General features: G+C 53.3%; 1 protein-coding gene across 1 annotated transcript in view; it reads right to left on the reverse strand.

Moving 5' to 3' along the window:
• Window positions 1-11,192, reverse strand: part of STK10 (serine/threonine kinase 10) — a 46,109-nt gene extending 34,917 nt beyond the window's left edge. The window contains exon 1 of the mRNA XM_053991288.1: window positions 10,956-11,192. Coding sequence (XP_053847263.1) covers window positions 10,956-11,111 — 156 coding nt within the window. The 5' untranslated portion in view covers window positions 11,112-11,192. The remainder of the gene's footprint in view (window positions 1-10,955) is intronic.
• Window positions 11,193-18,925: the final 7,733 nt, after the last annotated feature.

Raw genomic sequence — 18,925 nt, forward strand, 5'->3', positions numbered from 1 at the left:
TCAGGGTGGACAGCAGCAGGAATTTCCCCATGGAAAGGGTGCTCAGGCCCTGGAACTGCCCAGGGAGGTTTGGATCCCCATCCCTGGAGTGTCCCAGGAAGGGCTGGAGGTGGCACTCGGTGCTCTGGGCTGGGGACACGGTGGGGATGGGGCACAGATTAGACTTGATGATGTTGAAAGCCTTTCCCAAGCTCAGTGATTCTGTGACTTTGTAAATTCACAGTCCAGCTGCACCAGGAGATGTGTCACACATGGGAGAGGGGAGACAGGAGCTGCTGACTCAGGAGCATCCAGACATTCCCCTCACTGAGTCAGCAGATCAGGGCACAGAGCTCCATCCAGCTCACCCACTGCTCCCCAGTGACACAATTCCAGCTCCTCCCCCGTTTTCCTTCCATCTCCCCCACCCCAGGCTGCCTCTGCCCCAGGGAAACAATTCCCACTGTGGATGGAATCCCTGGAGGAGCCGGCCAAGCTCTGCTTGTGACCTTTCTTCCCACTCTCCAGTTTACATCTCTGTGTTTGGAAAACCTACAGGGGAGCTTACGGGAGGATTCATTCCTGCTGTAAACACCACAAGTCCCTCTGAACTTTCCACAGCTTGGGTGACACTATAACCATGTACCAAGGGACAGGCTTTCCACAGCTTGGGTGACACTATAACCATGTACCAAGGGACAGGCTGGGGAGGGGGGAGGAAAATCATTCAGCAGAGGGAGGAAAATGAGGGATCTCTGCCGTGTTTTGAAGCGTTGCTGCATTCCAGGAGCTGGCAGGGACAGCCGTGTCCTTACCACAGGGGACAAATCCATTCCCATCTGGGCTCGCTGCCCAAACACAGGCCAGCAGCTCCCGCTGGTTTCAGGAGAAATTAGGGGGTTTCTTTAGCTCAGGTCAGCCAGGTTCTCACCAAGCCACCACCAGATGCTGTCACACGGAGAGCAGGGCAGGGGGAAGAGCTCAGCCCTTCCAAACGGGAGCAAGAAGTGCCCCACTGTGTTTGCTCTGCACTTACAGAGCTGGGAGAGCTCCAAGCAGGGGAAGTAAATATTGTGAGAAGAGGTGGGGCTTCCCCTGGAGGTTTACTTCCCACCGGCAGGGGCCCAGCAGCACCTGGACAAACCCAGGAGCAGAGCACAGAGCTGGGCTGGGGGTCAGGGTTGGCAAACCAGGCTGCAGATTGTGGTGGGGGAGTGACCACAGCCCAGCCTGGCCTCGCTCCTTGTTGCTCCTACATCCTGTGTGTTACCCTGATTTTTAAAAGTGTTAAGTTTTTTTTTATAGTTCTTTTGAAAGTTTTAAAGTTCTCATAAAAACTTCTTTAGCCTTCTGATAATGTTTACATATTTGAGAGTCAGAGTTCCCACACAATTTCGTGTATAAATAGAATAGTTTATATATTTCTCTGTAGGTAGAGAAAAATGATTGATTGATCTTGAGACCAGTGTGGTTGGAGAAGTGATAATTCCATCCTCCAATCCACAGTCACCTTTGGAATTCTAGAAATACCAGATATTTGAATAAAACCGAGTCTTCTTCTCTTTTGAACTTACCAAACCTCTGTGCACTCATTTGGTGTCCAACAACAACAGCCATGGGTGAGCAGCCCAGTGCCCAGCCCCTGCCCAGCTGGGAGCCCACCTGCACCTGCCTGGTGCTCAGCCTCACAGGAGGCCAGGACAGAGTTACCTCTGCATCCCTCGCCCACGCTGAGCTGTCCTGGACGGGCGTTCACAGAATCACAGAGCCACTGGGTTGGAAGAGACCCTCGAGATCAACCCAGCCCCAACACCTCAACTAAACCCTGGCACCCAGTGCCACATCCAGTCTTGGTTTAAACACACCCAGGGATGGTGACTCCACCACCTCCCCGGGCAGCCATTCCAGAACTTTATCACCCTTTTGTGTAAAAAGCTTTTTCCTACTATCCAACCTGTATTTCCCTTGAATGTGCTCACCCACCCTTCCCCATGTCCCTGTCCCTGAGCTCCTGAGGGACCCCACGAGCTCCAAAGGGAGCACTCCCCATGTCCCACGTCCCCCCAGCTGGCACAGGGAGGTCACAACTTGGGCACCCCAGGGGAAATGAGAGCAGCATCTCCAAGGAAAAGCCAGCCCAGGACATCAGCAACAACACTTTGGAGCCAGCAGGCTGACATGGGCAGGGGTGGCACAGGGATGGGGTGGGCATGACCCGGTCACAGTGTCACTGATGCCACCGAGGGCACTGCCCAGAAGGCACCAAACTGACCCTCAGGATGGCAGAAGAAGCTGAAGTGGGAAGGAGACCTGACATCATGGGGTGAGCAGGAGGCTTTGGATAATGATCTCCCCTGTCGTGCAGAGAAGACACTGGCTACCCCACACAGCAGCTTTGGGAGGACCAACACTGGTACAGGCTGGACAGTTCATCCCTCCCTGAGGTGTCCATGGCCCCTCTGAGCCCAAATTCCAGCTGCCCTGTTCCTACCACACAAACCAGAGGGAGATGCCCGGTGCTTGGCACGGGCAATCCTGAAGTGAGCCCAGCAAGTCACCCTGGGCACCGTGCAAGCTTTGTCATTCCAAGGAGCTTCTGCCCCTTCCTCTCCCTCTGCTCGCCCCCCAGCCCTGACACCAGGCTACAGCCACATCCCAGCAGCCTCCCAGACTGTGAAACCCCAACAAACTGTTGGGTGCCAGTTCCATCTTTTAGCTCCTCCACTCCTGGACGTTTCAATCCCACGGATAATTTGTCCTTGGGGTGCTAATTAGCACCAAAACAAAACAAAACAAAACAAATCCGAGCAGACAGCTGCCAGCATGGTGCCCAGGAGGTGCTGCTGAACTCCAGCGGGGTTCACTAGAGTCATTTAAACCCCAAAACCCCCTCGTGGCCACCAGCAGCCCCTGAGCAAGTCAACGGTGACAGGTCAGCGCAGGGACAGGGCTGGAATGTGCATTCCACAGACGTCACATAAAAGTTACTCAGTAAACCACTTGCAGGGAGCCACGCCAGGAGCCAAGCAGGAAACAAGGGCCAGGAGCTCCCTGCAGAGCTCTGGAGCTGGGTGGGTGCTGGCCCTGCCACGCCAAAGCCCTGGGAATAGCAGGAAATTGGGGATGAGAGGCACTGCTCCTCGAAGGCACAGAGGGAAACCACTGCTGGGTTTTCGGATTTGAGGGCTGAGAGGTGCCTGCTCAGGTGACACGAGTGGCTGCTTGGCCTTTGCCTGTGACTCAGCCCGCAGCTATTGTGAAATCCCGAGGGAGGCAAACACAGGAACTATTTTAAGCCCTGAAAGAACACATTAGCGGAAGGCTGGATGGTTCAGGACGGCCAGTTTCTAGGTGAGGCAGAGGAAAGCCCTCCCTGAACTCTCACTGGTCCAAAAAGGAGAACTGAGAGCTCCCCAAGTGCTTCATCTCAGCTCCTTTGCTCCCGGTATCTGCCCAGGCCACGGGCTCATCCTCCACAGCCTATCATGCCACCATATTTTTGGTGGCAGCTCTTCTTCCCCTCCTTGCCAGCCTTGTCCCCATGCCAGGAGAGCTGATGCCTCAGATATCACCAGGTTAGAAGGAGCCTGGAGGTCCCAGGGATGCTGCATTTGGGGGGTGATAGCTGGGCCTGCCCCACCCCACTCCTGCTCTGTGTGGCACCGCTCCCCTCACACGTTTCCCAATTAAAAATGATTAATTGCCTCCTGATGAACCTGGCCTGAGCTCCCTGCATCAATAAACAAACACAGAGTAGCCAGGCTTGAGTCAGTGCTCCTGGTGGTGTCAAATAATCAGTGGGAGCTGGAATGGAGGCAGGCTGAGAAGGCTGGGGCTGGTCAAGCTGGAGAAGTGAAGCTTTGGGGCCTTCCAGTGCCTGAAGGGCTCCAAAAAAGAAATGGAGAGGGACTGTTCCTCAGGAATGGGAGTGGCAGGACACAGGGAATGGCCTCACACTGACAGAGGGCAGGGATAGATGGGATTTGGGAAGGAATTCCTGGCTGGCAGGGTGGGCAGGCCCTGGCACAGGGTGCCCAGAGCAGCTGTGGCTGCCCCTGGATCCCTGGCAGTGCCCAAGGCCAGGCTGGATGGGCTTGGAGCAGCCTGGGACAGTGGGAGGTGTCCCCATGGCAGGGGGTGGAATGAGGTGAGCTTTAAGGTCCCTTCCATCCCAAACCATTCCATGGCTTCCAAGCCTATCAGGCCCCGTAGAACCACTTCAGTTTGCCACCACAAATGAATCCTGTTTGGGGTTTTGTTTGAAACGCTGGATTCAGGCCCTGGTGCCACCAAACAGAGCAGCTGGTGACACATGGCCAGGGGCACAGCAGCACAGCCCTGGTCCCACAGCCCCACGACTGCACCAGCACTGCTGCTCTGGCAGCTGTGGCAACATCTCAGCAAGAGGGAAGGGGAAGTGGCTTATGAAACACCCCAAAAACCGTTAAAAAAAACCACATTCAAAAGCAGAAATGCCTTCCTTTGGTTATACGAGCTAAGGGCAGGAAAGCAGCCCCACCAGAGAGCTCAGCTACAGCCACGGCCTTGTTTTCTGGGTAGCCAAGCCCAAGTGTGACCAAAGCACAGCACAAACACCTCTCCTGGCCTTAAAAGCTCAGCAGTGGCCCAGCAAAGGGGGGCAGAGATGAGGAGCCCACAGAGCAGCAGAGCTCCACGTGACCTTCCAGACCTTGCACCCAAACAGCCGCAGGGCCAGAGGCACAGCGAGAGGGTTTGGGGCTGTGGTGCCGTGTTAGAACCAGCCACAGAAACCAGGCAGAGCTCCTGGGCCTGGGCTCAGCCAGACTCATGCAAATAAACCATGCAAGGCAGGGTTTGAGGGGAGGGAAGTTCCACGTTGACCCAGCATCTTCAGCCTAAAACTTGAGAGCACCAAAGGTCCTTCAAATCACCGGTCCCTGGAAGAGCACCGTGCTCCAAGTGAGCATTCCTGGCCCTGTCTTCATTCAGACAATGCCACAGAATTGGAAAAAAAAATTAAAAAATAGAGGGGAAAAAGCCTTTCAGCCAGTTCTGGGTTTCCTAGCAACTTCCTGCTACAAATTTGGTCCACGGAGGGCTGTGGGAGCAGGGCCTGAATGGCTGCGACACCCCAGAGCCAAGGAAGGGGTTTGGGCTGGCACTGGCAGGTCTGGCTGGCTGGCAGCCCTCTCTCCCTGGGCTGGAAAGCATCAGCTCAGCCAGGCCCTGGCAGGGGAATAAAACACTCAGCTCTTGCCCATCTCCAGGGCTGCCGGGCTGGCCCAGCACTGCTGGCACTGCCCTTTGCAGAAGGAATACGGGGCAGGAGCAGCAGATCCAGGTGCCGAGGAGAAGCAAGAGCAGCTGCTGGGCACAGCCTCCTTCTGTGCCTCTCCCACCTCCCCAGACACCACACAGGTCCTGGCAGAGCAAATAAAGCCCTAGGGACGGGAGCACAGGGAGGTGAGAAATGGCAGCAAGGTTTCCACGTGCTGCCTGGGAAGAGCAGTCTGGGAGGCGGCTCCGAGGTGCTTTTCTCCAGCCAGGAGGAAAGTCAGAGAATGCAGCTCCAGCAGGAAGAGAGCCATGGCTCTGCCCCGTGCCAGGGACACGCTGCCCCTTCCAGCCCCACTCCTGGGGTGGCACCTCCAGACAGTGCCCTGGGAGGGAGCAGAGCGTGCCTTCACTCTCTGTGCTGAATCTCTGCTCTCTCTGCATTCAGGCTGGCAGTGCCAGCGCATGGGGACACAGCACAGCCACCCCCACAGCCCCTGGGGACACCCAGCCACAGGGGGCTGACCTGAGACTCGCCAGGAGAGCCCCACATTTACAGGCAGCACCCCACAGACAAGAAAAAGAACCTTTTCTCCAGGGAAACTGGATTCTCAGGAGACAAAGCATTTACAAAACCGTGAGGTGTGCAGGGAGGAGTTTTTTCTGAGCAGCAGCAATTGCCACGTGCTGAGGGTGGAAGGCTCATCTGAGCTCCCCTGCAGGCAGCTGCCCACAGCTCCCACTGGCACTGCCAAGATCTGGGCTGTGCCACTGAAGTCATGGTCCAAATATTTAGGCCACTGAGAGCTGTCCCTGTCCCCTGTCACACAGAGACAGCCACAGAGCACGGGGCTGCGGCAGGGATGGAACGTCCCACGTTTCCATCAGCTGAAAGTGAAAATCAAGTTTAAAGTTCAGCCAGGTTTAACATTGTCAAACCTTCCCATTCCTCTTTCCCAAGTGAAAAGATTTTAAGGAAAGCCTTCAGCTGTTCTAAAGGACAAGACCACGATTTGATCTTACATTTTTTGTGGCCAATCAGCTCAAACTTCTCCTGATTTTGTTTTCCTTCTCTTTTCCTTTTTCAAAGTTAACTCAGCAGACTAACATCTCTCTCTGACACCCTTTCCAGGAATTACAGGTTAAAGTGTAGAATCACAGAACAATTTGGGCTGGAAGAGACATTAAAGCTCATTTTGTTGCCATGGGCAGGGACACCTTCCACTATCCCAGGTGGATCCAAGCCCCATCCAAGTGTCCCTTGGAAACTCCCGGGGATCCAGGGGCAGCCACAGCTGCTCTGGGCACCCTGTGCCAGGGCCTGCCCACCCTCCCAGGGAACAATTCCTTCCCCAAATCCCACCAAACCCTGCTCCCCCATGGATCAGACCAAGGGCTGAGCTTGAATCACCTGAGCCAACCACGAGTGGTGCAGGCTGGGGTGATGAGCAGAGAGGTCTGCGGTGCCAGGGCCACTCTGGTGCCCACAAGAGCCCGGCTGCTGCTGCAGGCAGCTGCACAACACCCAACAATCAGCCTTTCATTGCCCCCGTTTGAAAGGCGCGTTTCTAGCCCGCAGCATGTGCGGCACCGATAGCAGCACGGCACATCAGATAAGCCAAACTCGCCCTTCTCAGCGTGTCTTGGGGAAGAAAGGAGAACAAGGACACAAAAGAGGCGCTGCTGACTCGCTGCGGCCGCGGGGCTCGGCGGGATGGAGCTGTGTGAAGGCGATTTGAAGGGCTAAAGTGAATCACGGAATCCCAGAATCCCAGAATCCCAGATTCACAGAATCACAGAATGATGAGGTTGGAAGAGACCTCTAAGATCATCAAGTCCAACCTATGCCCTGACACCTCAACCAGACCATAGCACCAAGTGCCATGCCCAGTCTTTTTTTAAACACACCCAGAGATGGTGATTCCACCACCTCCCTGGGAAGACAATTCCAGTACTTTATTATTCTTCTGGTGAAGAATTTTTTCCTAATATCCAACCTGTACCTTCCCTGACGTAGCCTGAGGCTGTGTCCTCTTGTTCTGTCAGTGCTGCCTGGTGGAAGAGACCGACCCCACCTGTCTGCACCTCCCTTCAGGGAGCTGTGGAGAGCAACGAGGTCACCTCTGAGCCTCCTCTTCTCCAGGCTGAACAACCCCAGCTCCTTCAATAACCCCCTTTGGCAGCCTGTCCCCACCCAGCCTTATCGGGGAGCCAATGTCCCCATCAGCAGGCGCTGGGGAGGGCAGATAGCCCTGCACAAGAGGCACGGAGCAGCAAAACAATCCCCCAGGAGAAAGGCAGGAGGTTCTGGCCGTGCTCCAGCAGCCACAGGAGTCCCTGCCAGCCCACACGGGCATCCCTTCCTGCTGGCATTAACGCAGCTCCCTGCGAGGCTGCAGCGGGGAATGCTCGGTTTGCAGGGCTGAGAGGTGATGCAGGGGCTCCAGCACTGCTGGTGTCACCCTGAGCATCTTCCCTGAGGGCTCACTGCCACTTGTCCCTCCAAACGATGCCAGCTCTGAAGTGGCAACACAGATCCTCTGGGTTTATGGGTGGTATCTTAGGTGGTTTTCCAGGAAAATAACTCTGCTTTTCTTTTCTGAAGTGGCAACACAGATCCTCTGGGTTTATGAGCAGTATCTTAGGTGGTTTTCCAGGAAAATAACTCTGCTTTTCTTTTCTCAAGTGGCAACACAGATCCTCTGGGTTTATGGGTGGTATCTTAGGTGTTTTTCCAGGAAAATAACTCTGCTTTTCTTCTAAGGCAGCTTGGGAAGGGTCTGAGTGAGGAACTTTTACAAGCCCCCCATGCAGGGTGGGCTGGAGCCTTCCCAGGCTGGCACCCACCGACCACAGCTGGATTTGGGATCATCCATTTCACGAGCTTTGGATGAGGTGGTGACAAAGCTTGGTCACCTGTGGGCTGCCCCCACGTCCTCAGTGGACCTCTGGCCTTGCCAAGAGCACAGCATTCACAGAATAAGAGCTAGAAAGAAACATTTCCTCCCCACCCCCTCCTACTTTTCAGCTTCATTACCCTCTGTTCAACTGGTTCCTCATGCAGGCAGATCCTCTTCTGCTGCAAAAAGACTTTCTATAAAAACAGGGAAATCCCAGTCCCAGTTGCTGCTGGCCGCAGGTTTTTTAGGTCTGCTGTGTAGGATCCAGTCTCCACTATAAATTTCATTCTTTTTTTAATTAATATGTATTTAAATGAAGCCTGTCCTACTTTTGGAAACACTGTGAGAAGCCAGTTCAGCTTTGCTGAGGCCAGGACACAGCTCCAGACAGGATTCCACAGGGCAGGAATACCCCAAATCCCCCCAGCCCTCCTTCCTCCCGCTCACACCCGGCCTCATAAAAGCAAATCCTACCAAACCCAGCCCATTTTTCCATCTTTCCACACCTCAGCTTCTGCCAGGTCTGAGTGCCCAGAGAACAAAGCCCTGCTCAGACCTTTCCAAGGGGACACAACAGATGGCACACGGGGCAGGATGCAGGCACAGGATTCCGTCACCTCCCCACGCTTCCGGGCGTGGAAAAGGGGCGGAAAACGGGCAGGAATTCACTCCAACATCCTGAAAACCCCCGGGGCCCTGCAGACACTCAGCCTCGCTCCAAGCAATGCCTTCAGTGAGCAAATCAAATTGACTTCAGGGTGAAGAGAATGATTCAAGTTGTTCACTGGATTTTGGGTGCCTCTCTTCTCCTGGAGCACAGGTGGGTTATTCAGCTGCTGGTTTTTCTGGTGGGTTATTCTGCAGTTTTTGGTTATTCAGCTGCTTTTTCGGCAGCTGAGCAGCACAAGAGGGAAAACCCCTTCTTTCACATCCCACCTTACACTCATCCTCACCCCAGATATAAAAAAAAAAACAAAACAAAAGGAGACAACAAAAAAACCTTAGGTGAAGGGAAAATGTGTCTCTGGTTATTAATCCTAAAATGAGGATTAATAAGGGTTATTAATCCTTATAAAATAAGGATTTCTTGTCCTAAAATAAGGATTTATAGCACAGCACTCCCAAATAATTTGGGATTCTTAAATGAACAGACAAACTCTTGGATGAGAATTCAAAATCCAGCCATGACCTTTTGCCAGATGGAACGGAGAACAGGTGGAGAAGAGATCAAAGCAATGGAGAAGTGAAATGTTGTTAAATACAATAAAATAACCCTTTGATTTCTGGCACGATGTTAAACCTCACCCTGCCTAACAGGGTTAAAAGTCCACAAAAGCAAAAATTTGCCTGAATACTCAAGTTCCAGAAGGAGTGAACTTCTGGTTGTAAACACAGGGTGTCCAGTGGGACATTTTCATTCTCATTTGGGTCAAAATGGGGATGAAAGGAGCTGGAGATGCGATGTTATTGCCTGACAGGCTGACATTCTTTACCTACAGTAATAAAGTTACTCTGACAACGGTTTTCTGGTGAGGCTGGGGTTAAGAACTGAGGCATTCAGAGATGAAAAACCAAACCAGCCCTCTAAAGTAGCTTTATTCTCTAAGTCACCTACTTTGGGTACATAATACTTGTTTAAAATAGAAAGCATTTAAATAATTGTTTAAGTTTTCCTTTCTCTCGGAGGCCAATGAAGTTATTTTGCACTGTTTAGCTGGTTGCTGTCACTGTTTGAGAAACTTGAGCAAATAAAAGCAAGGAATCATCCAGGAGCGAGTGTTGCCACACACAAATGTGTCTCCAATGCACCTCACAGAGCAGAATGGCAACAGAATTTCTACTGGTGCTGCTTTCAGAAGGATAAATGGAGAAGGGATTTAAATATCATTTTTAGGAATTGTGTTTTATTAGATGATAGGATCCTTCACTAAAAAGTTTCACTCAGTGGGTATTTAGCACTCCGTTTTTTTTAGAGTTTCTGTCAAATACCGTGAAAGAGATGAGAAATAAACACCCAATCCCCCTGTCCTGACCTGCACCCACCTGCCTCCCTTCCTGGCCTATTTATTTCTCATTTTTTTCAAAGGCAAGACCTTCTCAGATGATCTAACGAGGCCATCAAGCCCCAGCTGCCCAAGAGGCAATTCCCACCCGCATTCCGAGCGGCGCCTGTCACACAGGTGTGTCCAGGAGCCTCGGGATCCCCGGGCTGCCCCCGCACCCCGAACCCCCCGGCTCAGCCCCTGACAGGACACGGGACAGCGGGAACGCCGCTGCTTTGGGGTGCAAAGTCCAGGGAATCTTTGGTCCTTGAAACCCCCGTCCCTAAAGCCCGAGGTTAAACATTCACAGCGCTGGACCCGGCTCCTCTTGGCCCTCCCAAGTTTCCTGCCGGCAACAACGGCGGGGATACAAATCCCCCGTCACCCCCGGAGACTCAGAAAACTTGGAGACAGCCCTGGAAGTGCCGACTTCCAAGAAACCTCCGTCCATTCATTGCACCGGCGGGCTTGGCAGGCAGCGCCGGGGTCTCCGGACAAAAGCATCGCTCTGAAAACGGGCGATTCGGGGCGACAAAAAACAAAACTAAAACAAAAAGTAAAAAAAAAGGCAAGAAAGAAAAAAAAAAGCAGGAAGCTTTTCTCCCTCCTTTCCCCTTCCCGGAGCGCTGCGATCCCAAGCCCAGCTCAGCCGCCGTGCCCGGCCGGCTCCTCCCGGCTAACGGGATGCGGAGCCGGCCCCGCCGTGTCCGGGCAGCGGAGCCGCTCCGAGCCGGGGCCGCGGCTCCGCCGCCGCTCCCGGAGCCCGCCGAGCACCCACCTTGTAGACTTTGCCGAAGGCTCCATCTCCCAGCTCGCCCACCACCTCCCACACCTCGCCGGGGTCCAGGTCGCGGCGGACGTGCTCGTATTCCTTGGAGCGGCGCTTCTCGAAGGCGGAGAGGCGCAGGATGCGGCGGAAATTGGCGAAAGCCATCCCGGAGCGCAGCCCCGGGAGCTGCGGAGCCGCCGCCCGCTCCGGCCCCGGGAGGACGGAGCCGCTGAGCGCCCGGGGAGCGGCGAGGCGGGACCGGCACCGGGGCCGCCTCCAGCCGCGCACATGGAGCCGGAGCCGCTCCACCTGCTGGGCTGGGCTGGGCTGCCCGGGACGGAGCCATTGGCCGCCCGCGCCCTCCGCCTGCCCGGCCGGCACCGCCCCGCACGGCCCGGCTCGGTCCGGGTAGGGCACAGACAGAGCTCGGTCCGGGCACGGCACCGCCCCGCACGGCCCGGCTCGGTCCGGGCACGGCACAGACAGGGCACGGCCCGCCCAGACTGTCACGGCTCATCCCAGGCACGGTTCAGCCTGGGCACAGCTCTGCCCTGGCACGGCACGGTTCCGTCTGGGTACGGCCCGGCACTGCCCAGCCGGGTCAAGGTCCGCCCTGACCGGCACGGCTCAGCCCGGGTACGCTCTGCTTGGTCGTCTTGGCCCGGCTCGGCTCGGTCCCGCCGGGGCACAGCCCGGCCCCGCTCTGCCCGTCCCGGTGCATCGGGCCACGGCCCAGCCCGGCTCGGTTCGGCCCCGCCGCGGAGCCAGCCGGGGGATCCCAATCCCGAGCCAAGGAACGCAAATCCCGGCCCAGCCGGGCAGGGAAGGAGCGATGCCCCCGCTCCGGCATCCCCGGGGCCGTGTCCGATCCCCGCACGGAAAACCCGAATCCCTGAACCCTAATCCCTGGCGGCGGAGCCGCGATTCTGCTCCCCCCGCTCCCTCTCCCGGGCAAACAGACGGACACAGCCGATTTCAACCTCCAGGAGCGGGAATTCCGGGGAACCCGCCCCGCGTCTGTTCGGAGATGCGGCCCGGCCGGGGTCCGCCGGGACACCGCGTCCTCCGCACGGCCGCAGCTCAAAGCCTCTGCAGAACCGGCCGGCGATCCCGTATGGAATGGGGACATCTAGGGGACCCCCCCGGCGGTGCAGCCCGGAGCCATCGGGCTGGCCCCGCACAGACCCGCACCGCGCGGGTTTTGCCCCAAATCCACGTCCCAGCGCGCAGCCCGGGGCACGGGAACACTCTCCATCCTTTGCACGCTCCATCCTGAAGGATAATTCCAGCAAAACTCAGCACAGGCTCTCTCTTTCAGAACATCTGATCTTGGCGACGTCTTACCAGTTCCCTGACAAATAATTCCCTAGAACGTTGGGCTGATTGTCATCTTTCCCCGTCCTTGCTGTTAAAAAAAAAAACCAAAAAAACAAAAAACCTGAGTATTTCCAGCTCCTAGATGTTGATTGAAAGAATCACCTGAGCAGTAAATGCTCCTAAAAACCAGACTGGCATTAAAGCTCTCAAATGCTCTGTGTGATGTTTTGGGAAGGGACACACAGGACTCTGCATCACCTGGGATTTAAAACCAGGCATCAGTGACATTACAAACATTGCACTTCAGATGTTCCAACCACAGCAGCACTCTGTAATATTAATTAGCCAGCAGCTTGGTTAATTCAGGGCTTGGCAATTCCCCAGAAAGCTTCCAGACACAGCTCTGTGTCCTCCCTGCTGCTCTGGGAGGTGACAGTGGCCTGGCTGCTCCCGAGGGCTGTGGGGCTCAGGGGACCTGGCACAGCCACCAAGATCCACCTCAGCTCTGCCCGAAGCTGCTCCTTCCCCCTTGCATTGCCTCCTCCCCGGTTTGTGAGGCAGACAAAGCTCCACGAGCCTCCAGCCCTGGCGGGATTTGTGCCATTCCTGTCCCCCACATCCCAGCAGGGTGTGAAGCCCCCAGGCCAGGCTGTCCAGCACCACAAGCAGGTCCTGGCGCAGGGAGCACAAAATCCATGTAGGAAAAACCCCAGCCAGCGCTGCAGGAATCCTTCCAGCTGTGCCAGATGCCAGGGGCACGGGGCAGGAGGGGATTTCTGGCTCACTGGAGCTCATTCCTGGGTGCTGCACATGTAATCCTTTCCCAAACCCATGCTCCATGTTGAGAAGAATTTTGTTTTTTGTCAAAAGTCCTCCACACGAGGCTTTTTTCAACCCCTCACCCACTGGTTCAGTGCTTCCCCACCTCATGCTGCAGTTCTTCAATCTATTTGAAGATATTTTCAAGATGGTTTTGTCGCTCCAGCCCAGATGATCCCTCTTCCTACCACTGGCAGAGATTTAAGGGTGGCAGAATCAGCCCAAGCTGCAGATTTTTTTTTAGCATGGGCAGTTTGTCCTCTGTGCTCACACCTGGGGGAGTTTGAAATTCTGGAGCTGGTTCAGTTCTTCCTCTGTGCTGCACTGGAGGAGATTAAAGAGGACTGAAAATAATTGTTAAAAGTGACACCTTCAAAAGAAAAGTGCTTCTGGTTTGTTGGAGAAGTATTTTTTTTCCTCCAGTGGTGGGGTGGGAAAGAAGGTGGGAGAAGACGACAGGAAGAGAAGACAGCCATGAGCACCTTCACATTTCCTCTGGGCAGAAATCACACGTGGCTCTCTCATAAATCATCTTATTAATACTGTCCGTGAATTCTGAGCAGCATCTCGTGTCTGTTCCGGGGTATTAATTGCCTGTGCAGCCTGACTGGGAGCAGTGGGCATTTCAAATGAAATAAATCCTGCTAATTATTGCTCCCAGCTTCGTGCAGGCAATGCCTGAGAGCTCGGGGGAAGTTTTATTGCTTTCTCCAGGATGGACCGACCTGAATAAGGATCAGATCCTGCTGCTCCTCCACCCACTGGGCTGGAATGCTGTGGGGAGGGAGAGGGGTGGTAAAGCCAGGATTACCCCTAAAGCTCAGCTTTGATGTTGGGCATGACCCAGGATCAACACTGGGGGTGTCCCCTGTGGGATCTGGGGAGGAGGGGGAGAAGGCAACCATGGGCGTGGGAGGGATGGGAAAGGAACTCTCAAAGGAGAGCTCCAGGATGAGCAGAGGGATGGAGCAGCTCTGCTGGGAGGAAAGGCTGGGAGAGCCGGGATTGTTCACCTGGGCAGGAGGAACTTCGGGGTGACACAATTGTGACCTTCCTGAGGGAGCTGCAGGAAAGATGCAGAGAGACTTTACAGGAGGCTGCAGCGACAGGATACTGGGAATGGCTTCCCAGTGCCAGAAAGGAGATTTAGATGGGATATTGGGAAGGAATTCTGTCCTGTGAGGGTGGGAAGCCCTGGCACAGGGTGCCCAGAGCAGCTGTGGCTGCCCCTGGATCCCTGGCAGTGCCCAAGGCCAGGCTGGAGCAGCCTGGGACAGTGGGAGGTGTCCCTGCCCATGGCAGGGGTGGCACTGGATGAGCTTTAAGGTCCCTTCCAACCCAAACCATTCCATGGCTCTGGCAGCAGCTTTGGAGCCTGGCTGGTGTCAGTTGCTCTCCCAGCACATCCCAAAGCCAGCAGCAGCAGCAGCAGCTGTGGCTCCCTGGCAGGAAGCAGCAGGATTCTGGCATTTCCTGCGCCTGGGAGAAGCGGGAGGTCCCATTTATTGTCTGGATGTGAGCACTGCTTGCTGTTCCACGTGCTCTTCCCAGGCAGGAAATCAGTATATTTGCTGATATATTACAGTATTATATTATATATTACATTATTATATTATATATATATATATATAATATATTTATGTATTATATTACAGTATTATAATGTAATATAATTACAGTATTATATTAATACTGTAATACAAAACAGTATTATGGTCTGTTCCTCAACCTTTCTGCCCTCAACAGAGCATCTCCACCTGCTCCAGGGCACAAGGGAGATCACCTCACCTGCTCCTCCTTTCTGCTGCCAGGTCCCTGGGTTATTGTTTTTATGGAGAATTCTCCTCTTTGCCCACCAGAGTCTCCTCTTCAGTTATCTGTTGGAGGTGGCTGTACCTCAGCCCTGCAGGGTTTGCAGCCCCTGCCCTGGCAGGAACCAAACCCCCCGTCTGTCGGAGTCCAGCACATCCCTCTGGCTGCCCTGGCTGGCTCCAGACCCTGGCAGGGGGCTCAGAGACCTTGGCAAGGACTCAAAAACAGCTGTGGCTTCGATTTTAGCCCGTGGGAGAGGCTGCCAAGTCTGTGTGAGGAATTACAAGCCAAAAGGGTTTGAGAAGTGTAATAGGTGAATTGACACAGGGTGGAAAAGTGGAATTTTGGGGTTTTTAGAATGGGGTTCAAGGGGACAAGATGGAGGAATTTGGGCGTGTCCTGGCCTTCTTCCCCTTCGTCTTGTCCCCCATGTCTCGGTGTGATGGTGACACTTTTCTGTTGGTTTCAGGTAGACACACACTGTCTGCCACAGGGGATGGGAACTGGCACATTACTGTAAATATAACACACGTAATTTCTGATATAAAATGTGAGCACCGCCCGGCAGGGCAGGCAGACTGCCATGGCTTCTGTCCTGGATGGACCTCAGCAGGTCAGAGAGAGAATGTTACAGAGAAGGGAAAATAAACAACCTTGAAACCTCGATCTTACACATTCCAGCCCTCTTCTTCAGCTGCCGGGCTGGGAACAGGGACTTTTACAATCCTGGGGTCAGCCCAGCACTGAGACCCCAACACCCATCCTCTGCACAGTTCTACAGCCCTCCCAGGATTCTTTCCAGCCCCAAATCCTGTTGCTGCTGCTGCCTGCTTCAAAGGCCACTTCCAGCAGGGGCTTGCCCCAGCTGCGGAGGCTCCTCCCAGCAGCGCACAATCCAGATGTTGTGAATCACTCCAACATCTGCACCTCATCTCCAAGGGCAGAGCAGCAGCCAGGGAGGTGCTCTGGGAGCCGGGAACAAGTTTGGGATGAGCCCCAGGCAATCAGCTGGAATTGATTTCTCCTGAGTCAGCCGGGAAACTCTTTTGGAGAAGGGGAGGAGAGCCTGGATTTGGGGTCTTTCTCTGGAATAACTCCTGGTGGGCAGGGCAACCTTGTGAGCTGGGATCTACCTCCTCTCCAAAATTAACAGCTGAGCTGCAGGGAATCCGAAATGTTTGCAGTCTCCTGCTTGGACCAAAAGCAACAAAAAAACCAACCAAAAAACCCAAAAAAAACCCACAAAAAACCACACACACACAAAAAGGCAAACACCCCCCCCAAAAAAAACCCCAAAACAAACCAAAAAAAATTTAAAAAACCAAAGAAACAAACAACCAAACAACCCCCCCCCAAAAAAATAAACCAAAAAACAAACAAACAAACAAACAAAAAAAACCCCAAAAAATCAAACAAGAGGGATCCTGGAGAGCCTCCCAGCAGGGGCAGACTCCTGGGAATTCTTCACCCAGGAACGACACGGTCTCACCTGCCTGACCCCACGGACTCAGCTCCCACCCAGTAGCAATTCACAACGTGAATAAATAGCAATTTACAACATGAATAAATAGCAGCTCACAAGGTGAATAAATAACAAGTCACAAGGTGAATAAATCCAGAGCTGCTGCCCGGCACTTCCCTGGGGTTTGCCCTTTGAGGAGCAGGGATTGCTGCAGCTGCACATCCCCGGGGCTGGTGTTGGTGTCAGCTCCCCCCTGAGCTGCCCCTCCTGCCCCCTGAGCCCCCCAGTGCTGCCCCCGCAGCCAGACTGGTGTGACTGGGGCAAACTGGGCTGGCTCACTGCTCCACAGCCCCTAAAAAATCCCTGCTGGAGTGCTGAGGGACAGCCCAACACCAGGAAACGCCTCGTTAACGAACCCACCTAATTAAGGCCATGTGGAGAGAAGGCAAGAGAGGCAGTTTTGTCTTTTTTGCTGAATATTGGCCGTTCACCCCGCGGATTTATTCCCCCTGTCACCTCTCACACAGCCCAGGACACCACAGAGCCCCCTCCAAAACGCTGGAGTTTCCCTAAGGAAGCAGGATGGCTGCAGCACGAGGGATTAAATTAAATTAAATTAGAAATTCAATTCCAAAATTCCAGCCTCCCCTGGCCTTCCACAACTGCTCCGAGTCTGGGCTTGGAGCAACCTGGGATAGTGGAAAATGTCCCTGCCCGTGGAAAAAGTTTGGAGCAAGAGGCTCTTTAAGGTCCCCTCCAACCCAAAGCACCCTGTGATTTTATGGAATGGCTGCATAATTTATAGTTTTCTTTAATTGATCCATATTCCCTTAAAATATGGATTAATTAAAGAAAATTATAAATTTTCTTTACAAGAAAACTGTAAAGGTGCAAAGCCTTTGCACCTTGTATTTTATGAATATCTTTTTAAAAAGGGGATATTGATAAATTAAAGACACTGTGTGTACACACTCCCATATAAAAGGAGTAAAAATTATGTATCTTACATCCGTAGAGGGAAAATTTCCAGGAAAATCTCATCCTTGATTGTTTGTAACTCACACCCCAAATTCTACAGTGAAATTACCCTAATTTCTTGGATTTTATTTTAAAAAATGGAAATATTTAGCTGTGGCCTACAAAGAATTATCCCTACTCCTCTGATACCTCTGGTGGTTAATCAAGACTATAAAAGTGCTGACCTGAATTAAGACAAAGTGTCAGGAAATGTAATTACAGGACAATTACCCAGATCCATTATTTTCCTTCGGCAAGGAGCTGATCCCCAGAGCCAGGCACATCTCCAGGCCCCGCATTCTCCGCGGGTTTCACACCTTGCCTGCAAGATAAAACATTGTCTCACACCCAAATTCACATTACAACGCATCCCTTAGGGGCATCAGAGAAATGGAGAAATTGGAGAATTGCAGCTCCCAGCCAAAAGCCCCACTGAAGGAATTTCAGGAGGAAAAAGAACACTGAGTGTATTTCTTAAGCCGTGGCATGGCTGGGATTATTCTTATTTTTTAAATGCAGGGGAAAAAAATGTTTAATTTTTTTTTTGTTTTGTTATAAATACAGGGAATTTGCACAGCGTTTCCACTGGAAATTCAGGGTGGTTTGCTCTCAGCAGTAAAAGATCTTCCCTAGGATAAGAAATAATTTATCAGCCTGGAGACAACCAGGCTGAGGTGTTAATAAAGTACCAGATAAAAAGCCATAAAGCAGTTTGGAAGTTACCTGGCGCTTTCAAAGCAGGGTAAAATTGGAATTCTGGAATTCTTCCCTGAGCAGTGAGGGGGAAAATATTAAAAGGCCTGTTTGGCACGAACATTTGATTCTAAAAGCGTTCCTAGAAGTTATAGGGGAAAGAACCAGCCCCGTCCCTGGAATCCCCCCACCCTGGGTGTTTCCTGGGGCAATCCCAAATCCAGCGCCAGATCCCAAGGAACAGGAACGCCAATCCCACAGCACGGACACGCACACGCCAGGGCTTTTACCATAAAAATGAAGGTATTTATTCAAGAAGTACAAATTTGATGGTACCAGCCATCTTTGAAAGCCATTCCCATGAGGCAGAGAGGACACGGAGCCGAGTCCCTTGCTCAGAGCACACGGAAGCAAAGTGTCACCAAGTGCCACCGCCGCAGTCCTGGCCAGCGTTGCTCAAATCCACCTCTTTTGAAACATTCCCTGGACTTGAGAGGCACAAATAAGGGTTTTAAGCCAAGACCAGTTTGTTGTTTTAATAAAGCCACCAGCTCCAATTTGTCTTGTTTTCCATTGCCTGAAATTGTCTCCAGCCTTTGGAGCGGATTCCGATTTCCTAACGGGGAGAAAAGCAAAAAAAAAAGGGATCTGGGAGTGAGCAGGTGCAGGATTTTCTGGAGCTCAAGATGAACGAGAGGTTTTAAGGCAGGGGTCAGGATGTGAAGTTGTCTCTTTGCCCCGTGGCTCTGACTGAGTGGTCTTCACGTGGAAAATGCACAAATCCAGAGCTCCCCTGGAGCGACCCCGCGAGCGCGGCCCTGCTCGGAGGGTCGGGACAAATTTTCCATGGAAAATCCAG

Source organism: Vidua macroura, chromosome 15 (genome assembly GCF_024509145.1).
Source record: "Vidua macroura isolate BioBank_ID:100142 chromosome 15, ASM2450914v1, whole genome shotgun sequence".
NCBI lineage: Eukaryota > Metazoa > Chordata > Aves > Passeriformes > Viduidae > Vidua > Vidua macroura.